This window comes from Astatotilapia calliptera, chromosome 6 (assembly GCF_900246225.1).
Source record: "Astatotilapia calliptera chromosome 6, fAstCal1.2, whole genome shotgun sequence".
Taxonomy (NCBI): Eukaryota; Metazoa; Chordata; class Actinopteri; order Cichliformes; family Cichlidae; genus Astatotilapia; species Astatotilapia calliptera.
In genome coordinates, this window is record NC_039307.1 from 12,437,194 (window position 1) to 12,458,098 (window position 20,905).

Below are 20,905 nucleotides of genomic sequence, written 5' to 3' on the forward strand. Positions count from 1 at the left end.
TAAACTTCTTAAAGATTGCCGAAAATTACAGCATCAGCGTAGCATGGCCTGGAGACAATCAGCTTGTGCTTCTGCTGAGTTATTATTAATTTATTATTAATTTATCCAACAGTTATAACCAGTCCTGTCATACTAATGTAAGAGTAAAGCATTTTGACTGGAAAGCGTCATGGAAATGTGAATGTAATTTTTTTAAATTATTTGTAATTTCCAGAAGTATTAGTCAGAGGAATTATGGCTAATATGATATCTCACACCATTCAAAACTCTTTTTCCTAAATAATCTTGCTTTCTTTTTTCTTTCTTTCTTTCTTTTTAAACGATCTCCAATATGAAAAGGAACCTGCACAAAAGTAAAACACTTGCACCCTTAATGGCTTCTAAATATAGTATTTCAAATTATAAATCTTTCTTAATCCTGGTTTTGTGAGAATGTAAACTCATTATCGCTGCACCAGAATGCCACTCATTACGACTTTCACTGACCTAATGCCCTTGAATCTTTACAGGGCAAAACTCATTAGCTTGTGTGTGTCCACACTCAACATTAGTTATATTCAGTTCAGTTATTCAGTTACTCCCTAACAAGCACATTTTAAATGTCATCATACTTATATCTGTATACAACTTCTGTAATCCTAAAACAGTTCCACCCCAAAAATGATCATTCTTTTATAGGAATCAATAGCACACACATTTACTCAGTTACTGACAAAGACACTTGATACATATATGGGAATTTGGCTGGGGTGATTTTGTAGCTTGTTAACTGGCAGACAGGTACTTGAGTTACTCACAACCTAAATTTATAGGTAGTGAGGAAATGTCCTCAGATATCCCCCAAGAACAACCTTTACCGCTGTCCTCAGCTGTCCATTTAATCTTGGTTGCATCTCACTGGTCTTTGCAGCGGGCCATGCCTGCTTTTGTAAGAGGCTTGTGTCTATGTAAAGCAAACCACATCCTGATGGATGACACTGCTAATCTGTGTTATGAGGAAGGTTGAGTGGTAAACTGACCTCCCTATTTACGTGATTTAAATATGTCAATGTCACATTTTGTTAAGAATCTAGCAGGCAAAGTATTCCAAGATCTGCAGAGTAATTCATATGATTTTCATTCACAAATTGCAAATATACTGCAGTTAAATTAGGCTGACAAGGCTGTCGGGAGCATCTATTTCTTAATATTAACTAAAAAAGTTCACCGACATTGATTTTTTTTATTTTTTTTTATTTGACCATATAACATTTTATACAGAGATAAATTATATATGTTTTTACAGTATAATACATGTTTCAAGTAGAACATTATAACATTGTTGTTGAAACTGGTCGGAACGAATCTTTCTAAATGCACTCATTCACATACATTCCTCACATTCTTATGATCCATCAAAGCACGAAAAATGTAGTAGTGATACTGCATAGACTGGCTAAATCTGAGCTGGAGTCTGAGAACATTGTGCTGAGTTTTATAAGCTGCTGTTTGTTATGACTTTGACATACAAACGCTTACAATCACATTAGTCTCAATTAACGATTACAAAAAAGTAGTATACATAAAAATACACAATAAACACACATTTTGACGTTCGGAATAGTTGGTATCAGTTTTATGGAAATAAACTGTACACTTATTTTAAAAAAATAAGAATAAAGTTAAAGTACAATGAAAAGAAAAATCAGAAATATATATGCATATATATATATGTACCTGAATAAAGCTGATATTTTTCATGACATCTTTTCAATATTAGCATACAGAATTTAAAAAAAAATCCAAGAATAATTTTAACAAAGATGTGATATATTGTTTCCATTATTTATTTATTTTTTTACTTGTTTTAAATGCTAATGTTTGCACTTCCAAGAATTAACAGCAGAGGGAGGTGATAATGGTCTACAGCTCATTTAACTAGCAAGGACCCCAACCCAAATGACAAAGGTTTATTCAAATGAAGCAACAAGGTAGGCCAGAGACAACGTTTGGGTTTGGGGAAGAATCAGCAGAGGCTGACTAGAGAAAAATGGAAGGGAATGCAGAAATATATGTGTAGGCATTTATAGGTGTATGACCGAAAGGGCATTGTTTGCGGTGTGGACATGCTCCTGAAATTCAGATAAACTATTTTTCATTTCTTCAAGAATTATAAATTATTGCCCAGATTAAAGTCTGCTTCAAATTCTCCTGAGTACCGAGGGGAAATTTTTTTTTCCTTTAGAACTTTTTTTTGTGTCATTTATTTATTTTGAGTATTTTGGGGCAGGTTAGAAGAGATTTTAAGCCATCTGTGGTCTATGCTGTATATGAGGACAGGCGGTTGGTAGCAACAGGTGGTGCAAAATGCTCAAGATGGACAATATGGATACTAACTTGCCTTTTTAGCAAGGCCCCATGTTACTAAATGGGCCACAGTAGTTGGATTTTGCTCATGAAACAACAACAATAGAGTAAAAATTTCGCACCATCAGAGAAAATGCCAAAGAAGTAAAAGCCTTTCTTCAGTTTAACATTTCTTTATTGTATTTTTCTGTAAGTATTTAAAATTACAACCTCCTTAAACATTTCCATTCAATCCCGAAGAAAAAATTTTAACATTTGCATACATTTGAATGGAAACATTGTACTGTGTTTTCTTACTACTACTAGGGATGTAAAACTCCCTGCTTTTTACTCAGCGTTATGTCACTAACTGAACAATGGCTTACAGCCTGTAAGTCTAACAGAAATAACACAAATCTGTGTTATCTTTTACAGTACATTAGTTGTTTTACATCAAAATAATACAGATGAAAAGCAGTGATATCGCTTATATTGAACACTCTTTTTTCAGGAACATATAAGTTGAAAAATAACCTTGAAGTTTAACAAGTAAAATAAAACAACCTCTGTTAATCTTTAGTCCAGCACTCGTTGTCCAAACTGCATCTCTGGGAATCAACCCTTCACTAAAGTCATGCAATGTAAAGGCAGCCAGAACCGAAGAAGTCATGTTCACAAGCTCGTTATAGATAGTTGGGATATACATATTTAGGCAGTACTGACAACCTTAGCCAGTTTTATCCATGTGCAGCAACTATTTAGTATTTGATATGTGCTACAATAGATTTCAGTGGATTCTGCCAAATATGACCCCAAATGTCAAAATGTATTTAAAAACACATAACATTTCTCTGATGTAGCAAAGTACGTGGAGTATTGGACATCGCCCTCATAATGATCTTATATACTAAATATCTGCTTGTAAGAGTAATGATGTCTCATACTTGGTTTGAGACATCTTCATCAACAAACCAAAATCAGCTGAGATCTGAGATCTTCAGCTGACATTTCAATCTGGCTTTTCTTTCACTGACAATCAATTATTTTCAGCATGTTTCAGCCAACACAGGAAACTGCTTGCAGTCACGTCGGAGAAAGAGAATTCTTCTTATTCGATGGCATGAAATCCATAAAAGAAGCACAGGTCTGTTTTCCACGGATAAACACCTGTGATGCACCAGCCTGAATTTGCAAGATTGATTTATGTCACGGCTTCTGCCTAGCTGACATCAACAACCGTGTGTGTGTGTGTGCGTGTGTGTGTGTGTGGGTGCAAACTTGTATGTCTGTGTGTGGACAGTGGCTATGCAGACCTCTACTGTGTGCATATTAAGTGACAGTGTGTATATGTTTGTTTTATGTAATGGTCAATATGTGCTGTTATGCTTAATTTCTGCTGTTTGACCAGCAGTTAACCAGAGTCCCTCCCTCAGACTGTAATGGGGCAGACAATAATTCTGTCCTCCAGCATGACACTGACAACAAGGAAAACAAAGTACAGCAAAAACATAAGAAAGCCCAGACTCTTGCTCATTCTCCACTTGCAAGCGGCAATGGACATGATGACAAACAGCAGCATGAGGAAGAGAAGGACGATGGCGCAGAACAGGCCATTGCTGCTCACCTCCACTGGCTTCAAGTCATTGATAATGTTGAAAATGAGCCAGGGGAATGGCAGACTGGAGGGAGGACAGAGGCATAGAAAAGACAACAGAGAAGAATTGGGTTTTCTTGGCACATTCTTATTTAAAAATGAATGGCTTGTGTGTTCTTGTTTATTGGCAGACTCACCCCACAGTGATGTCAAAGATGTTGGAGCCCACTGAGCTGGACACAGCCATGTCACCGAGGCCCTTTCGAGCTACAATCACACTGGTGATCAAGTCAGGAATTGAAGTGCCAGCTGCTAATATTGTCAAACCCATGATTTCTTCTGTGATCCAGAAAGTTTCTCCAACCTAAAAGGAATAATATTCCAACTCAAATCTTCAGTTCTTTTCAGCCACACAAAACCTAAATCTACTAATGTGACAGCATCCTGTCAAGGAAAACATAGGTTAAAGTTATGATAACTCTGTCATTCAGACGTATGCATGAAAGTGAAAGACAGGGCCCCTACACTTCACAGTAATTGTGACGTGACGTTACATTTAGTTTAGTCAACAAGTGTCACTAAGGGCAGAGTTTGTAAGTCTCTCTCTCTCTCTCTCTGTGTGTGTGTGTGTGTGTGTGTGTGTGTGTGTGTGTGTTGCACACTGTATCAGCTGCTCGTGTTCCTCACACAGAATTTCAGAAATTGAGAAATATCTTCTGTATCAGGAAAAATCACCAAGAAGAAACATTTTAAGTTTCAGATGATAAATGTAGCTGATTAGACATGTCCAGTTCTAGCTGTGTGCAGTTTCATGCATTCAGGCTTGCATATTACTGAAAATGATGCACAAAACATTACTTTCTTCAACCTAATAACACTTCTAAAATTAATACATATAGACATGAAGTCTATAAAGAAAAGAGTCCCTGGCTGAAAGAGTGATATATTCTCTTATTTCTTTGTATTAATCAGTTTATTTTTTATGGGTTGACTTTCATCCATCCATTAGTTTCTGGTTATCCAGTACAGGGTTGGACTGGTGCTGGGGCCTATCCCAGTTGTCACAGGGCAAGATACGTGGCCCTGGACCACCAGTCTGTTCCAGAGCTAACATAAAAGACAGCATCAGTCACACTCACATTCACAACTACGGCCAAGACAGAATAACTAACTAGCCTAACATACATGTCTTGGACTCTGGGAAAAACCTGGGGAACACTCACACAGACACAGGTAGAACATCCAACCTCTTTTTTTTTCATTAATAAATATTTCTGGATAACACACATTCATCTGCATGCATTGAGTTAAATCTGCTATACAAAAAAATAATAATATTTAAATATAATCTAATCCTATTTCAAAAAAATATTATAATATTTTCATTAAAACAAACCTAAGAGAACAATTATATTTCATGTATTTTAGAAGATAAAGGGAATCAGTCCATGGATGCTGCTTTAAAAACTAAAAATGACATGAGGCTTTCAATATCTGAAAATGTACTTATTTACGCATTGCCACTCACAGGTGAGAGCGTAATGACCAATTCTTATTGCACTTTTGGCAATGCTTTTTCACGTGGCGTGCTGCACCTGTAGAAGCTAAATTAGCAGGTGCACTTTGTCAGTAACCTTGTGCTTTTGTCCTGTCGCTGCACTTGTGCTCTTAAAATAGAGTGCTACAGGTTGATCTGACTGTGGCTCAAGACAGATTAGCCAGGATTAGTTCCCACGGTCACACATTTAACACCCTGACAGCCGCGCTCTGACGAGAAAGGCCTCAGATATAGTGTGTATAGACAACAAGGCTGTTGTATGCTGCAAACAATCATACTCTAATATTTGTTTGTGAGTGCGTTGTGTGGGAAATACCTGATGAGCCCACCACACCATCAGGTAGGAAAAGAACGCAATCCAAAAGATGGAGCCGAGGAAAGTGACCGGGAAGAACCTTTCTGAGGTCTAAAAAACATAAAATAAAGCAATGTAGCTTCTTAGTCTATCACTTCTTTTTCATCTAACTTAACATGTAAAATCAAGCAGTAGAGAGCATTCAAAGCACAGCCCTATACCCCTAAACTAAAGCTGTGTGTGTTACTCAGTAGAGCTGTGGAGCTCTACTCTATTTTCAAATAGGGTTTCAGTTTGTATTTTCATATTTGGTTATGTGTATATCTACCTCTCTCCTGACATCAGGCAGCGTGAGCCAGAGAGGGAGGATGATTGGCAGGATCAAGAGGTAGGTGATTTGTTTCCTGGGAGTGTCAGGCCATGCCAGGCTCAAAGGCTTGTCTTCATCTTCATCTTCCTCACCACCCTGAGGATTAGGTCATGATCTTACATTGTAATATTGTGCCTATGTTGTACATAAATATATTTGGACATATTTCTTTGGGTAAACATAACTAAATTAAATTTCCTGATTGTTTATAGGTCAAACATTTTGCTTTTGAAAAGGAGTGATGCTTCCATACCTCATCTCCTCCTGCAGCACCATTCATTGGTGGTGTAACTTCCACTGCAACATTTGTACTTTTTGTGATCTTTTTATCAGCTGGAGGTAGAAAGTAAGTAAAAAAAAAGTAAGTGCATTTTATTTATATAGCACAGTTAAAAACTGTGCTTAAAACAAGCAATAAAGGGTGTGTTGAAACAAAAAAGAAGAAGAAAGAAACAAGAAAGATAGAGGGACAATACTGACAATAAAAAAAGAGCAATAATATCATGGCAATAATTTATCAATAGTAATTATAATATAGTTAGTTAATATAAAATAACAAATTAGAAATAAAATAATCAAAGATCATGTTTAATCTCCTCTACTGAGAAAAAGAAAAGATAATCTCTTTGTTTACTTTTTTTTTACAAGTATAAAGCAGTTTGTGCATCTTTGTGTAAAACTTCTTGGATGATAACAGATCAGCTGTTCAACTAAAATGTATTAAATGAAATAAATCAGAGATTAATCCACAACTAGAAAAAAAAACCCTCTAAATTACAGCCTGACCCATAAATGTATTAATGCAATCACTGTCTATAAAAATATACAACTTTTGTCATTTTAACTGTTTCTTTAACATCAGTGACGCAAGGGACAGTCACATTACTTACATTAATGAGGGAAAACATTAAAAAAAAATAAAGATTCAGTCTTCTCGTGAAATGAAAAGGTAGCATTTAGTTTTCCTTTTCAAAGCTTTATTGCCTGAACAATTCTTTCTTGTGTAGCCTGCCCATGATCTATTCCACTATTTTTTAAATTAACATACTGATAAATTTGTGTGCCGTTTCAATCATTCATCTATAAACTGATAAATAATTGCACAACTGATTTGTCACTTTATCGATTGGTGGTTGACCAAAAGTACATTGGCGTTTCAGTATTCACTGGTACACACCTACTCCGTTGGCAGTGGCACCGTCTTCTTTACACTTCTTCTTGGCCATTTTGTGAAGGATTGAAGCCTTCTCTTTAAAATGTCCTAAAACAAAAGAAACAGTCCTTAATGCAACATGTCTTAATGCAAGCTCAATCATCCAGTTATGGAAATCCCAAAAAGTTGATTCTGTTCATTTGGACGTAGCGTTTTCAGTGGGGGAGGCGTTTCGTCACTCATCCAAGTGACTCCTTTAGTCTCAGCTGACTGTAGGTTTCCCAACCCTATAAACAGTACATTTGCACAATGACTGAAACTAGCCCACTGAATGAACAATGTAAATTGTCATGACCATTGATCAGTGGCTATGGTGTCATCATGGAGGCAGATGAAACAATGGTCTCGTATGATGTTACATCTCTCTTAACTTGTGTTGTTTGTAGTTCGTAAGAGATTTCAGGATGGCCCTAACCTCAGCATCAGGACCACTCTCAGCAGAAACAGTGTGTTTGTTCTTGGAACTGTGTCTTCATTACACATATTTCACATACAAGGGTCATTACTACAGGCAGAAATATGGGCATGCCATGGGTTACCCTTTTACACCCACTGTGGCCAACTTGTACATGGAAGAAGTGGAAAAAAGGGCTAGGGTTAGTATTGGAACAGCTGAGACACATTTTTCTAAACACAGCGCCTCTGTTGTTTTTAAACCCCAAAACAGGCTGCACCAAAAATTGGTGTTCCCCAAGGATCTGGTCCCCTGGTATTATACTATAGTATAATGCCAGGAGGATTCCCATGATTTATACATCAGGGAAATCAAACAACCTCTGTTTCAGCCGATGGCACAACACAGAAGAGCCACCTCGTCAGGTCAGGACTCCTCAGTCTATTTACACATACAGGCCAGTGGACACTCTTTCAGTAAGGAGGACATACACATCCTGGACAGGGAGGAACGCTGGTTTGAGCGGGGAGTCAAGGAGGCCAAGGGAAGGACCGTCTCTGAATCAAGGAGAAGGCCTAAGGGTGCATCTTTATTGCAATGCTGTGATTGCAGCCATTCTGCAACTCTCTTAACTGTCTATGCTCTTAAGCCTAATCCTAGATATAAACCTTTCATAGGATATCCTTTTGATCTTGGGCTAGGCTTAATCTGTTTCTTGGAAACCTGAAGTTATTAACTTTTATTTAATCTCAATAAAAGTCACATTTGAATTTGTTGTGGTGAAGGAATGTAATCTTTATGTCAGCACATTGTATGTGTCACATTCTGTGTTTATTTGAAACATTTCGAATTTGGGAAGATTATAATGTTTGTGAGAGTGTACGTGATTTGTATCTGCGCATGCTCACTCATACCCTCATTACTGAGGGGATCCAGTGTGTGTATCATGAGCTGGAAGATGCTGTTTCTCATCAGCGAGTTGTGTAGAGAAGCACAGCTGCCTTCCCTCTGCAGCCTGGGTTTAGCCTGTAAAACATAAAAGCACAAATACCAAATGTTTTTATGGATTCAAATGTAAATGCACACTTATTTTACGCATCATTATTTCTCTCTGTGTCCACTCATGGGCTTATTATAGTCTTAAACCATTGTCAGGTGGAGCCGGTCACAGCTTCAGTTCTTTAAATAAATACAATTAAATTTGCAATGTTCCAAAGGGGAAAAGAAAGATAATAAGACGTTAAGCTACTATTTAAAAATTAAATGAAAGCACAAGAAACACATTTTTAAATAAACATTTTTGAAAGATTTGAAATATAGTGAAATATAGAAGCGGTATACTATGTTATGCTTATAAAACAGTACAAATAAACTTACCGTAAGCTTGTTCTCGTCATCACTTGGGGCATTTACCTTTAGGAAAGAACACAGAAACAATAATATAATAAAAATATAATAATAGACATAATAATAGATTACTGTAATGGAGAATATAATAAACATATCAAATATGTAGTCAGTATATTCAGTATATTTAATAAAATGCCACCAACACTTTTTGTATTTGTGGCACTGGATTGGATTGCATTTAAACAAATGTTAATTAAAATAAACATGGAAATGGTGATGGAATAGGGAAAGAATAGGACCTCAGCTTGAGTTATTCACAAAGCACTTTGGAAGGCATTTTTAGATCAAGTATATGTAAATTATTTCTAACAGCAGGGAGGGTAAAGACACCATTAATCAAGTAATTATGCAAAAATGAAAAGATTAAAAAATATTTACTCAAGATTTATCATCACCTTCTTTTTCAGTATCCCAGCTATTTTAGAATCAGAATCAGAATCAGAATACTTTATTCATCCCGAGGGAAATTAGATGTATAACTTCAGTGGAGATTACATCACGTTGTTCATGTCCAGTATTTATTTAAACTTCCTCATGAAAGCAAACCATTGCACGTTTTAGGTATCTTTCCAACACGAAGACTACACACACAGGAGGATCTCACACTAATCTCAATCCCAGCCATGTCACTTTATAGCTACATACATACATACATGTCAAAGCTCCCTCAGTCCTAACTCACACTGTGCCACTGAGGTATACACGCCGTGGTGAAAGAAAACAAAAAAGCTGGATTTTACTCCAGAAAAACTAGCAAGGATAAAACAAAGAAAAGAAAACATGCACACAGACTAAAAGGACAAACCATGAGCAGCATAACTACAAACTACAAAACCATTTGGCTTTGGAGGGGGGAAAAAATCACAAATTGGATTCATATTAAAGGCTATAGAAGATTTTTTGCACCATTTCCAAGGTGAAAGGCAAATTAAAATAATATAAATTCTCAGTGTTTACTGTTCCAAAGTTGTCTCCCAAAATATTACTTCTGACAGGTTTGTATAAACATGATAATCCTGTATTTTTACTCACTTTGTTCCAAAGATGTAAATCTTATTAAAGGTAAAATAGCTTCCAAAGAACCAAAGAACAAGATAAATGAGAAGATATAGTTACTATCCTGAGTGCAATTAAAGCTCCATTAGCAAAGCAACAGCCAAAAAACCCCCAAAAACCATTTAGACGAATATTAGATTAATATAGATTTTCTGGTCCTTTTACCTATTTGTTGTGTGATTGTGCTTGTCTGTTGTTTATAATCATGACAGTGTGGTCCAGAAACCTGACTGGGTCACAACTGTGCAAGAGGAAGCCATGGTACCATAAAGTAGTGTAAATGATGGTAAATGGCCTGTATTTGTACTGGTAAATGATGCAAGTGACATCATAATAAAGTACAGTTTCAATACTGGATGTGGTCCAAGACCTCATTGTTGTCACTGCTGGTGTGATCTTATTGCTAAATGGTCTCCACTTGATCTAAATGAGGCGTTTTACAAACACAGAGTGAACATGCTAAACTCAACAACAGAGGGTTTTCTAACTAACTTGATGGTTGGTTTTGTTTTTAACAACAGGTACCCTTCCTGCCACAACACCAAAATGGAATTTATGTCTCCAAATGAAACAAAACCAGCAACATTTCACTTGCCAAGCAAAAGCTTAAACCATTAAACCGGCACACTCTGGAGCCACAAAGTCATCTTATACTCAACAAGTATCTCATGAACAAAATCGAGCACTAAAGTGGTCTCTGAGAAATATACAAACACAGACAAAATACCACACCTGGCACGTTTTCATGACTGAGTCTTCAGAGATTGAGCAGATAATCCCTTTAATTAAAACACCTGCCGCTGCTAGGGTTGCTAAACCAAGACACGGGTGGTTAAGTATTGTTTTTTGAAGTCATCACTACCAAATTGCTCTGGTCCACCTGGTTGTTTGGTAATAACAATTGTGTCTAATCTTGATAGAGATCAGTTTTCAATTTAAATCTAGTAAAACTATGTATCTTATCAGTCAGAGCCTTTTCTTCCTTTTTATATTGTTGTGAGTTCAAACATTGTATCATATTTCTCATTAGACTTATTAAACTCAGCTAAACAACATAATTTTAGAAAGTTTTGGCCAATCTTCTAAAACCATTTGATGGTTGAAGATGGAAGATGTGAATACTTCACAGCATTCATCTTACCCTTGTAACAAAAAAAAAATATAAAATGAAATAATAATATGGATGATGATGATGATGATGATGATAATGGTAATAATAATGATGGTGATGATAGCGAGAAAAACATGGTCAAATGAAGGACCAAACCTAAAGTTAAGGAAGCTTGCCTTTTGTTGTCACCTGTCTTTCTTGGCCTCGTGATTTCTGAGCACTGTAAGCAGAAGCCAGCTTGGCATTAGGTCATGTTAGCTAATGCTCACATGGCTCATAAGAGTGGCTGCATGACAGAAGACACTTGCAGCCTGCTGTAGAATCTGTTGAGCCTGAAGCTGTTCTTTGGTAATTCCTCTTTGAAAGAAGCATTTTTTTTTTTTATTTCAATTTATTTTCTGATTGAAGTTGTTAATTAGATACTGCAATCTGACAAGTAACTATCATTTATAAAGTTTGGGTGTTTTTTTGCATTTTACATAACATATTACTTTTTTACCAAGCTCTTATTATGTGTCATAATAACAAAATCCCTATTGTGTTAGTAATCTACATTTAATAAAATTGTAAATAATGGAGTAATTTTTTCTCTTTGCAGCACAGTTTCAGCCCACATGCTGTATTTTGAGATTTCTAAAAATATCTTGCCCACAATTTCTATAAACATTGTGATAATATTACATGAAATTCTTCTGCAAGTTGTTTACACGTAAACCTGCCCTGCACGACAACCATCCACCACAGCTTTTTAAAATTTAATGCCAGCAGACTCAAAAATGTATAACTAACCTGTATTTTCCAAGATGTGATTTTCAGTAGTGACATTTCCTGTGACTACAGAGTGTTAAATAAAATTTTATGAATGACAGTAATTTTTGTTTTGGTATTTCTAATAATACATTTGTAAAATAGAGAACCAAAGAGAGTACCTAAGAGAGTACAAATATACAGTGGGGCAAAAAAGTATTTAGTCAGCCACCGATTGTGCAAGTTCCCCCACCTAAAATGATGACAGAGGTCAGTAATTTGCACCAGAGGTACACTTCAATTGTGAGAGACAGAATGTGAAAAAAAAAATCCATGAATCCACATGGTAGGATTTGTAAAGAATTTATTCGTAAATCAGGGTGGAAAATAAGTATTTGGTCAATAACAAAAATACAACTCAATACTTTGTAACATAACCTTTGTTGGCAATAACAGAGGTCAAACGTTTACTATAGGTCCTTACCAGGTTTGCACACACAGTAGCTGGTATTTTGGCCCATTCCTCCATGCAGATCTTCTCGAGAGCAGTGATGTTTTGGGGCTGTCGCCGAGCAACACGGACTTTCAACTCCCGCCACAGATTTTCTATGGGGTTGAGGTCTGGAGACTGGCTAGGCCACTCCAGGACTTTCAAATGCTTCTTACGGAGCCACTCCTTTGTTGCCCGGGCGGTGTGTTTTGGATCATTGTCATGTTGGAAGACCCAGCCTCGTTTCATCTTCAAAGTTCTCACTGATGGAAGGAGGTTTTGGCTCAAAATCTCACGATACGTGGCCCCATTCATTCTGTCCTTAACACGGATCAGTCGTCCTGTCCCCTTGGCAGAAAAACAGCCCCATAGCATGATGTTTCCACCCCCATGCTTCACAGTAGGTATGGTGTTCTTGGGATGCAACTCAGTATTCTTCTTCCTCCGAACACGACGAGTTGAGTTTATACCAAAAAGTTCTACTTTGGTTTCATCTGACCACATGACATTCTCCCAATCGTCTGCTGTATCATCCATGTGCTCTCTGGCAAACTTCAGACGGGCCTGGACATGCACTGGCTTCAGCAGCGGAACACGTCTGGCACTGCGGGATTTGATTCCCTGCCGTTGTAGTGTGTTACTGATGGTGACCTTTGTTACTTTGGTCCCAGCTCTCTGCAGGTCATTCACCAGGTCCCCCCGTGTGGTTCTGGGAGCTTTGCTCACCGTTCTCATGATCATTTTGACCCCACGGGATGAGATCTTGCGTGGAGCCCCAGATCGAGGGAGATTATCAGTGGTCTTGTATGTCTTCCATTTTCTGATGATTGCTCCCACAGTTGATTTTTTTCACACCAAGCTGCTTGCCTATTGTAGATTCACTCTTCCCAGTCTGGTGCAGGTCTACAATACTTTTCCTGGTGTCCTTCGAAAGCTCTTTGGTCTTGGCCATGGCGGAGTTTGGAGTCTGACTGTTTGAGGCTGTGGACAGGTGTCTTTTATACAGATGATGAGTTCAAACAGGTGCCATTCATACAGGTAACGAGTGGGGGACAGAAAAGCTTCTTACAGAAGACGTTACAGGTCTGTGAGAGCCAGAGATTTTCCTTGTTTGAGGTGACCAAATACTTATTTTCCACCCTAATTTACGAATAAATTCTTTACAAATCCTACCATGTGGATTCATGGATTTTTTTTTCACATTCTGTCTCTCACAGTTGAAGTGTACCTCTGGTGCAAATTACTGACCTCTGTCATCATTTTAAGTGGGGGAACTTGCACAATCGGTGGCTGACTAAATACTTTTTTGCCCCACTGTATGTGTATATGTGTAAAGGTTTTGATTTTGGACTGTTGATATGTAAAACAGATGTTAATAACATACTGGTTTCCATATTTTTTACGGGTTTATTGGGAAATAATACACTCGCCTCCATCTCAGCTATGGTAGAGCTAGTTGAGGTGGAGCTCCTTGCACCAAGGGATGCTATGAGATTAGTTGAAAAACATGTTTTACACATTTTTCTTTTAGATGACTTACTTTGTGATATTTAGTGTTAAGCACTTCCTCTGTGCTATGTAAAAAATCACCAGCTCAGCACAGGCCAGTTTCTGGATTAACAGCTATAACTTTAGTAAGTGCATATAGTCTTGTTTTTCTTTTCAGGGTCAGCTTTCCTTATGTTGGTATAGCTATTGTTTAGCTATTAAAGCTATAGCTATTAAAAGATTTACTAAACAATTTATTGTACTAAGCTGCTGTTCAAGTTTGGTGATCTCATCTTCTCCGAGCAGGAAACTATAGACACTGGAAGACAGCCAAGATGTAAAGTGCTGACCTCAGATCAGCACGTTTACACATGGATTTCCCATCATTCTACTGACCATCATGTCACTGATGCAAAATCAGATCATGTTTTCATAATAAACATAAAGTTGAAATTACATAAAGTACACGTCTCTCTCTCTTCCTCTCTCTTCCCCTCTGTCTCTCTCTTCCTGACCATTTGAGCTGTGGGACTTAGTCAGGATTAATCATCAACATCACCACTTTTAGACCAGCAATTTTCAAGCCCTCATGTGAAGTCTTGCAGAAACCCTCACAGGTCAAAGTGCTGTTAAAGAACTTGCTTCCACTCTCACCTGTGATATCATCCTTACTGCTTTAAAAATTATTATAAATAAATAATAAAATATTCACAGATGCACGCTGACTCGCTCTAAAAACCTGAAAAGATCAGCTACAATTTCTATCATATATAAATCAAATCAAATTTGCATTCTGGGTAACAAGCATTTAAAAATGTACTTATGAACCACAGCAAAAGTATTAAAAATCTAGGACAACACAATGCAATTCCAAAATATCCTCCTTCTTTATTCATGCACTAATGGAAAGGTCTTTTCTGTTTAATCACACTGCCCTCTGCTGCCTTGTAGTAAATGAGAGAAATGTAATTTGAACATTTCTTCAGTGCTCTGCAGACACTGTGTGAAAGTGTGCTTGAATGTATGTTTGCTGTCGTCACTGCAGGTAAGCAGTTGATAAGGGGATTAGAAAGAATTAGCATCTTTAGTCCCATCAGTAAGCAAACCAGCAAGTCTTCTCATCATCTCCTGCTACCCGAATGAAATGCATGCACTGAGCAAACCAACTTGAAAAAGTCCAATGTACATACAAAATACAAGCTTCACAGCACTATGAGCATAACTGCAGGCAGAGAATGAACTGTGCAGGATTGTTTCTCTCTGAGATCTGCTGATTCCTGCTCCTCCAGGTACCACCTGACTATTATTAGTGGCTCTAATAGGATTAGAGAGCATTAACCTGAGGGATTATTTAGGAGCTACCAACACATGAGAGCAAGACAGCTTGACATCCAGTGCTGGACAGCAAAAGAAGAAAGCTGTTCTTTGGTTCAAGTGAGGCAGCTTGGGGAACAGCTGATTCCCAGAAGGGCACAGATGTCAAACAGAGCTTCTGTAATAACAGTGATATTAAGTTTGATTAGCACACATGTGTATGTAATCAAAGGTTTAAATAATTCAGTATGAACTAAAATATAACAACTCTACAATGGAAATTAATTCTTAAGAAATTGTGTTGAAAAAGCTTAAATATATTTATATCATACTTCATATGCCATTTGCCATTAATGGCAAAAATGCTGAAATAAAACCACTTGGAGTAATATTTGGAGAACATTTTGTCTTGTTTAGACCTACAAGAAAATTTCATGGGCGGAACTTTAAAGCAAATACCATCACATCAGAGGTCAAGAGCTAATATGCAATGTGAAATGTGAGTATTACTGAAGCAGCATGTATAGCAATGGATTGAATATGACCCTGATGGACTGATAGTGGACGATGGCAGATGAGGTTACACACATATGATTAAGAAATCGCAGAGCAACAGATTCAACTCCAGCTGTACCCAAACAATAATAGGATAGATGGTGAGTCACTGAACAACTGTTTCTGATTCCATTTGTTTAAATGATTAACGATGTGAATAACGACAGAAACTGATGCTTAAATTAAAAAAAAAAAAACAGGGCCAAACATTACTCTATCATAGATAACAGCTCCCGCCCACTTTTTTTCTAATGTGAGGACACAGCTGGGAGAGCTAAATGAGGGACAGGACTTAACAGAGCAGAGAAATGCACACGGAGGTTTGTACTAGTACTTTTCCTTCTCACATCATTGCTTCAGTTTTGGCATTTTAGACTATATGGAATACATGAAGGAATTAACAATAAAAGAGTCCAATTGATGGTTAAGTCATCACAAAAAAATCTTAGTGTGGCACTTTGGTGGCAATTTCTGCATGACATGCCTTTTCCTGTTATTATCTGAAATAAATTGTAAAGTGAGTGTATATGTTAAATCTGTTCAAGCAAAACTTTGTGGTTAAGTAGTTTGGACCACCAACTTGGCTGATGCAAGTCTTTGGCAAATGTTCAATAATACCTGTGATGATCTCGATAGATGGGAATACAGTAAAACCCTAATGAAAAATACAAAATTTGAATGAAATTAAATGCATGACAGATTAATCTAATCTTTAACTTACTTACGTTTTCAAACATAAAAAATCTTAAGTCTTGTAATCCAGTTTAAATGGGGACATTGACTGGCTCTGTTACATCACTAGTGTTCTAAGAGCCCTGCTGGACTCTGGTCTGAACTCCATTACTAAAAGTAATGATTAAAGATGAAGCCTGGTCTTAGTCAGCATGAATATGGTGTAATCTGGCTGTCTATCAAACATCATCTGAAGTACACAGGTGCACAAATGTTTATATCCTTTGAAAGTGAAATTAAGGAGATTTTGATGGATGATAGAATGCAGTCTGTTTAGTACTCAGGTCTCTTTTAACACCCTCTCAAATTCTCAAACCATGAATGCTATTATTCTAAGGCTCAGCAGTCTATGTAAGTTTTCCCTGTTATGTAATTTACTTGAAAAATTTTAAACAACAAAATGACAAGAGCAACAACAACAACAACAACAACAACAACAAAATAAACCATTTTGAAGCTTATACTTTGTACCACTCCTTTCCTATGCAAATCAAGTGGTATAGTGTTGCTGGAGAAGATTCAGTGTCCTTTTTCTTTGTTTACCTATTTACAGTGCACTTTTCTTGGTTAATTTTATATACATGTTGTTGTTTTTTTTTGATTAATTGATTTCATGTAAATCATTCAATCTATCTATCAATCAATCAGTTTCTTCATTTCAAATTAGGCATTTTTCTTTCTGAGAAACTCCCTAGTTTTAGTATCCGAGATGTAAGACTCATTCTCCTGATACACTCTTTTAATTTAAAGTCTTCATGGTTGTTTGACCCAGTAGATTGAAGTGTGGATGAAATCTTTTGTGAAATTTTTTGGCATTTCTATTTACTTATTTATTTATTTATGTTTTACGTTTTGGAACTTAACCTTGGAAGAATATTTATAGACTATACAAAGCTGTCGCTTGACAATGATCAAGGGTGTTGTGGAGTAGAAAACATCTGGGTAAGAGTAGGGAGGATAAATGGATGGATGGATGGATGGATGGATGGATGGATGGATGGATGGATGGATGGATGGATGGATGGATGGGTGGAGTCAGCTCACCTTCTGTGCATTCTCCAGCTCGTCCACCTGGTTGCTGCCCAAAATGCTTCTGATGATCAATTCGCATTTGGCATTGAACTTCATGAAAGTTACATAGAAGGTGTAGAATAGCAGCAGACTAACACTTTCTTCCAACACAATTTGATTATCCAAAAAGAAATAGATGAGCATGAGCAAGCCAACGATATAGAATGAGACATCTCTGAACAGAGGCCACCAGGTGAGATTCAGCACCTCTTTGGAGAACAAGGCGCACATCCCAATTACAAATAGGATGTTGAAGACAGCCGATCCCACAATGGTACCAATACCCACATTGCTGTGGGAGATGAAGACTCCTATAACAGATGTGAAGAGTTCTGGGGCAGACCCACCTGCAGCCATAAAGGTGGCTCCTGCTACATCATCAGAGATCTCCAGCTTCTCTGTGATGACCGTGAGTGCAGGAACAAAGAACTCATCACAGACAATGGCTAAAGCTATGAACATGTACAACATGCCAAACATATGAAGCACTACGTAGCCCTGGCGCCTGTCCTCCACACTGAAATAGTCCGTTGGGTAGTCCCCATGATTCATCTCTATACTGGAGGATTTCATGGCCACTGGTGTATCCTCTGGTGCTGCTGAAAGGTTCCGGTACTGCAGAAGAGTTCTTTGGGGCATTGCTCCCTCAGCTGAGCGTTCAGCAGCTGAATCTACCTGAGTGGTCACTGATTTGGCCAGCATCAAGGCACTCCATGAACAGACTGTGCAGACAACCACCAGGCTGATGATAAAGCCCAAAATCCGTCCAGGCCGTAGCTTTCTCTTGACACCATGGTACAAGTGCATGGTACTCCTACTTTGAGGGCCCAGGCGAGGTGGTGAGCTGGAATATGCTATCAGGTCTTGATTTCTTATGGGTAGGATGAAATCCATTCTGTTTGGTGCAGGTTGTCAGAGTGGAAGTGTCTGGAATCCCCCAAAAGCTGGGTTGGTGGTGATATTGGCTATAAGGGTGGGGGTTTGACAGGCCACGGCGGTTTACCAATTGGTTTGCATGCTGCTGCCAGGTTTAAACACAACGGAAGCCCTTCAGTCTGATTCCAGGATCTATGCCATTTAAAGGTTTCCCCATATTACACACTGCAAGACAGAGAAAACAGAAGTTATAATACAAGTGTGCAAATGAAATATAGACATAAAAAGATATGCATAATAATTAACTATTTATCTATCAAATGGAAATCACACGAGCCGTCCAATGACAATAATAATCAGCAATTTTGATGAGTATCCTTTTTTTCCTTTTATTTCTTTCCTTAAAAAAAACAAACATTTTCACTCCTGCTATTAGCTTTACTGTGGCCTCCTTGGCTCGAGTATGCCCATTCACCTACTTCTTTGCTATTTCTCAGAGAGAAACTTTGTTGGTTTAACTTTACTCAAGTGTTTGATGAGTTGTTCCCTTCTGATTCTTTAGTCTTTCAAGCATTCTTGTTTCCTTTCAAGCATCCCTGCAAGTATTGTTTTTGTAACAGTGTCACAAACTAAAACCCTTGTTAAAAAGCAGCTTCAGAAATAGCTATTCTCAAATCTAGAGTGAATCATATTTTATTCAAACACATAAACCTTCAAATATATAATTTTATTTTGGTAGAACTTAATTTTAAATAACAGTTAAAATCACATATAGCAACATTTTTTTTTCACTTGTAGTTTTTGTAATTTTGGTGTTGTAATTGGTCCTGAGAAGATGCAGTGAAAGCTTTTCTTTAACTGTAGCTAGAACATTAGTGAAATCGCATTAGAGAGCTTTTTAATCCCCCATAGGATATACTTAGATTAGCCTCACGTCCTGCACACAGGTACCAAAAGGTAGGCACCAACAAAATGAACAGAATGAAAAATGAGACCTGATGAGATTATTTTGCACATTAGAGTTATTAAACACTTATTCTATTCTACAAAAGCAACAATAATCTCTGAAGTCTTACAATTTTGTGCAGTCTCATTTCTATCATTTAAATGTTTTAAACAAGCAACAATTTGCTGTCAGATGAATACTAAATCTTTTAGGTTATTAGAGTGAAGACAAATTGCAGCTACACACCAAACACACACATTCATCTTTTAGGTTCTCATACCACTCTTGGATATCTCCAGTTCAGTGGAGAAAAGTACAGCAGTCAACAGCTTGTCAGATCCTGAATCTCTGAGTGAATATTCCTGTAAATTGACTCTTAAAACAAAATGATCCCAGGTGTTCAGTGCAGGTCTCAACAGTAAATCCTCAGTGAGATTTTCTTCTCTAAGCACAGAAAGCTTCAGGACAGCATGTCCTGAAGGAGCTCCTCCCTCTTTTTCAGTGTTCCTCCCCCATTGACACTGGCCACCTCCTTTTACTTTCTCCTCCTTCCTTGTCCTCTCTGTCGCCAAGTCACTGTTAAAAAATGAGGATCACTATATATGTCAATCGTATCTGCTTCCTCTGGCCACCCTTCCTATCGCCCCACCTCTCCAAATCACCTGCATAATTCCTTCCTAGCTCTACAAACAAGTGAACAGATAATGGATTGAGAACAATAAGCTTACAGCTTGATGAGGCTGAAATTATCAGATCACAGTCTTGTGTATAAAGCGCTTGAAAATGATCCTACTTACTCTGTTATGCAATACTCTGCAGCACAGTTCACAATAGATGCTGCATGATATTTGTATGCGTTAGAGGTTTATAACCTATAAATAGGATGCCAAACTATTTAAAAAAATGAAAGTTATAGGATGTCATTTTGCCATTTAGTTTTATTAATTTAAGTAATTTTTTTCTTAGAGGGTTAGATACCTTATTAAGCTGCATAAAACATATTTACATGTGAGAGAATAGATTCTGAGGTATGTATATACTTTGAAAGTACAAAATAAGTTACTGTGATTTCTTACAAAGATGGACAAACCATAAATTTCACATTTCATATTTGAAATATGATGCAGCTCTGCTTTTTCTTACCTAATCTCCCCTACTCCCACACCAAAAAACTCAATTAACAGAGAAGAAACCTAAATAACTTAACATTTACTTTGTAGGTAGCAAAACCAAAAACAATTTAAGAAAAACATTTAACCTGATGTATAAATACCAAGTTTAAATAGATCAGAATGATTCATGAAACAAGATGCCTTTGGGTGCTTCTTCCCCCAAACTTTAGATTTTATGTTTTTGTAAC

At 37.3% G+C, this 20,905-nt stretch overlaps 1 protein-coding gene across 2 annotated transcripts; it reads right to left on the bottom strand.

Moving 5' to 3' along the window:
• Positions 1-1,263: 1,263 nt before the first annotated feature.
• slc24a2 (solute carrier family 24 member 2) lies at positions 1,264-20,060 on the bottom strand. Of its 2 annotated transcripts, none has more exons than XM_026170367.1 (10): positions 19,826-20,060; positions 17,697-18,824; positions 9,127-9,162; positions 8,658-8,775; positions 7,320-7,403; positions 6,396-6,475; positions 6,101-6,238; positions 5,794-5,883; positions 4,117-4,283; positions 1,264-4,004 (listed from the first exon to the last, which is right to left on the bottom strand). In XM_026170367.1, the coding sequence occupies exons 2-10, from the start codon at positions 18,615-18,617 to the stop codon at positions 3,755-3,757; spliced, it is 1,884 nt and encodes a 627-aa protein (XP_026026152.1). In that variant the 5' UTR covers positions 18,618-18,824; positions 19,826-20,060; the 3' UTR covers positions 1,264-3,754. The 2 variants fall into 2 exon arrangements, with proteins under 2 accessions (XP_026026152.1, XP_026026154.1); XM_026170369.1 differs by having other exon boundaries at positions 8,664-8,775; positions 19,826-20,059.
• Between the last annotated feature and the right edge of the window lie 845 nt (positions 20,061-20,905).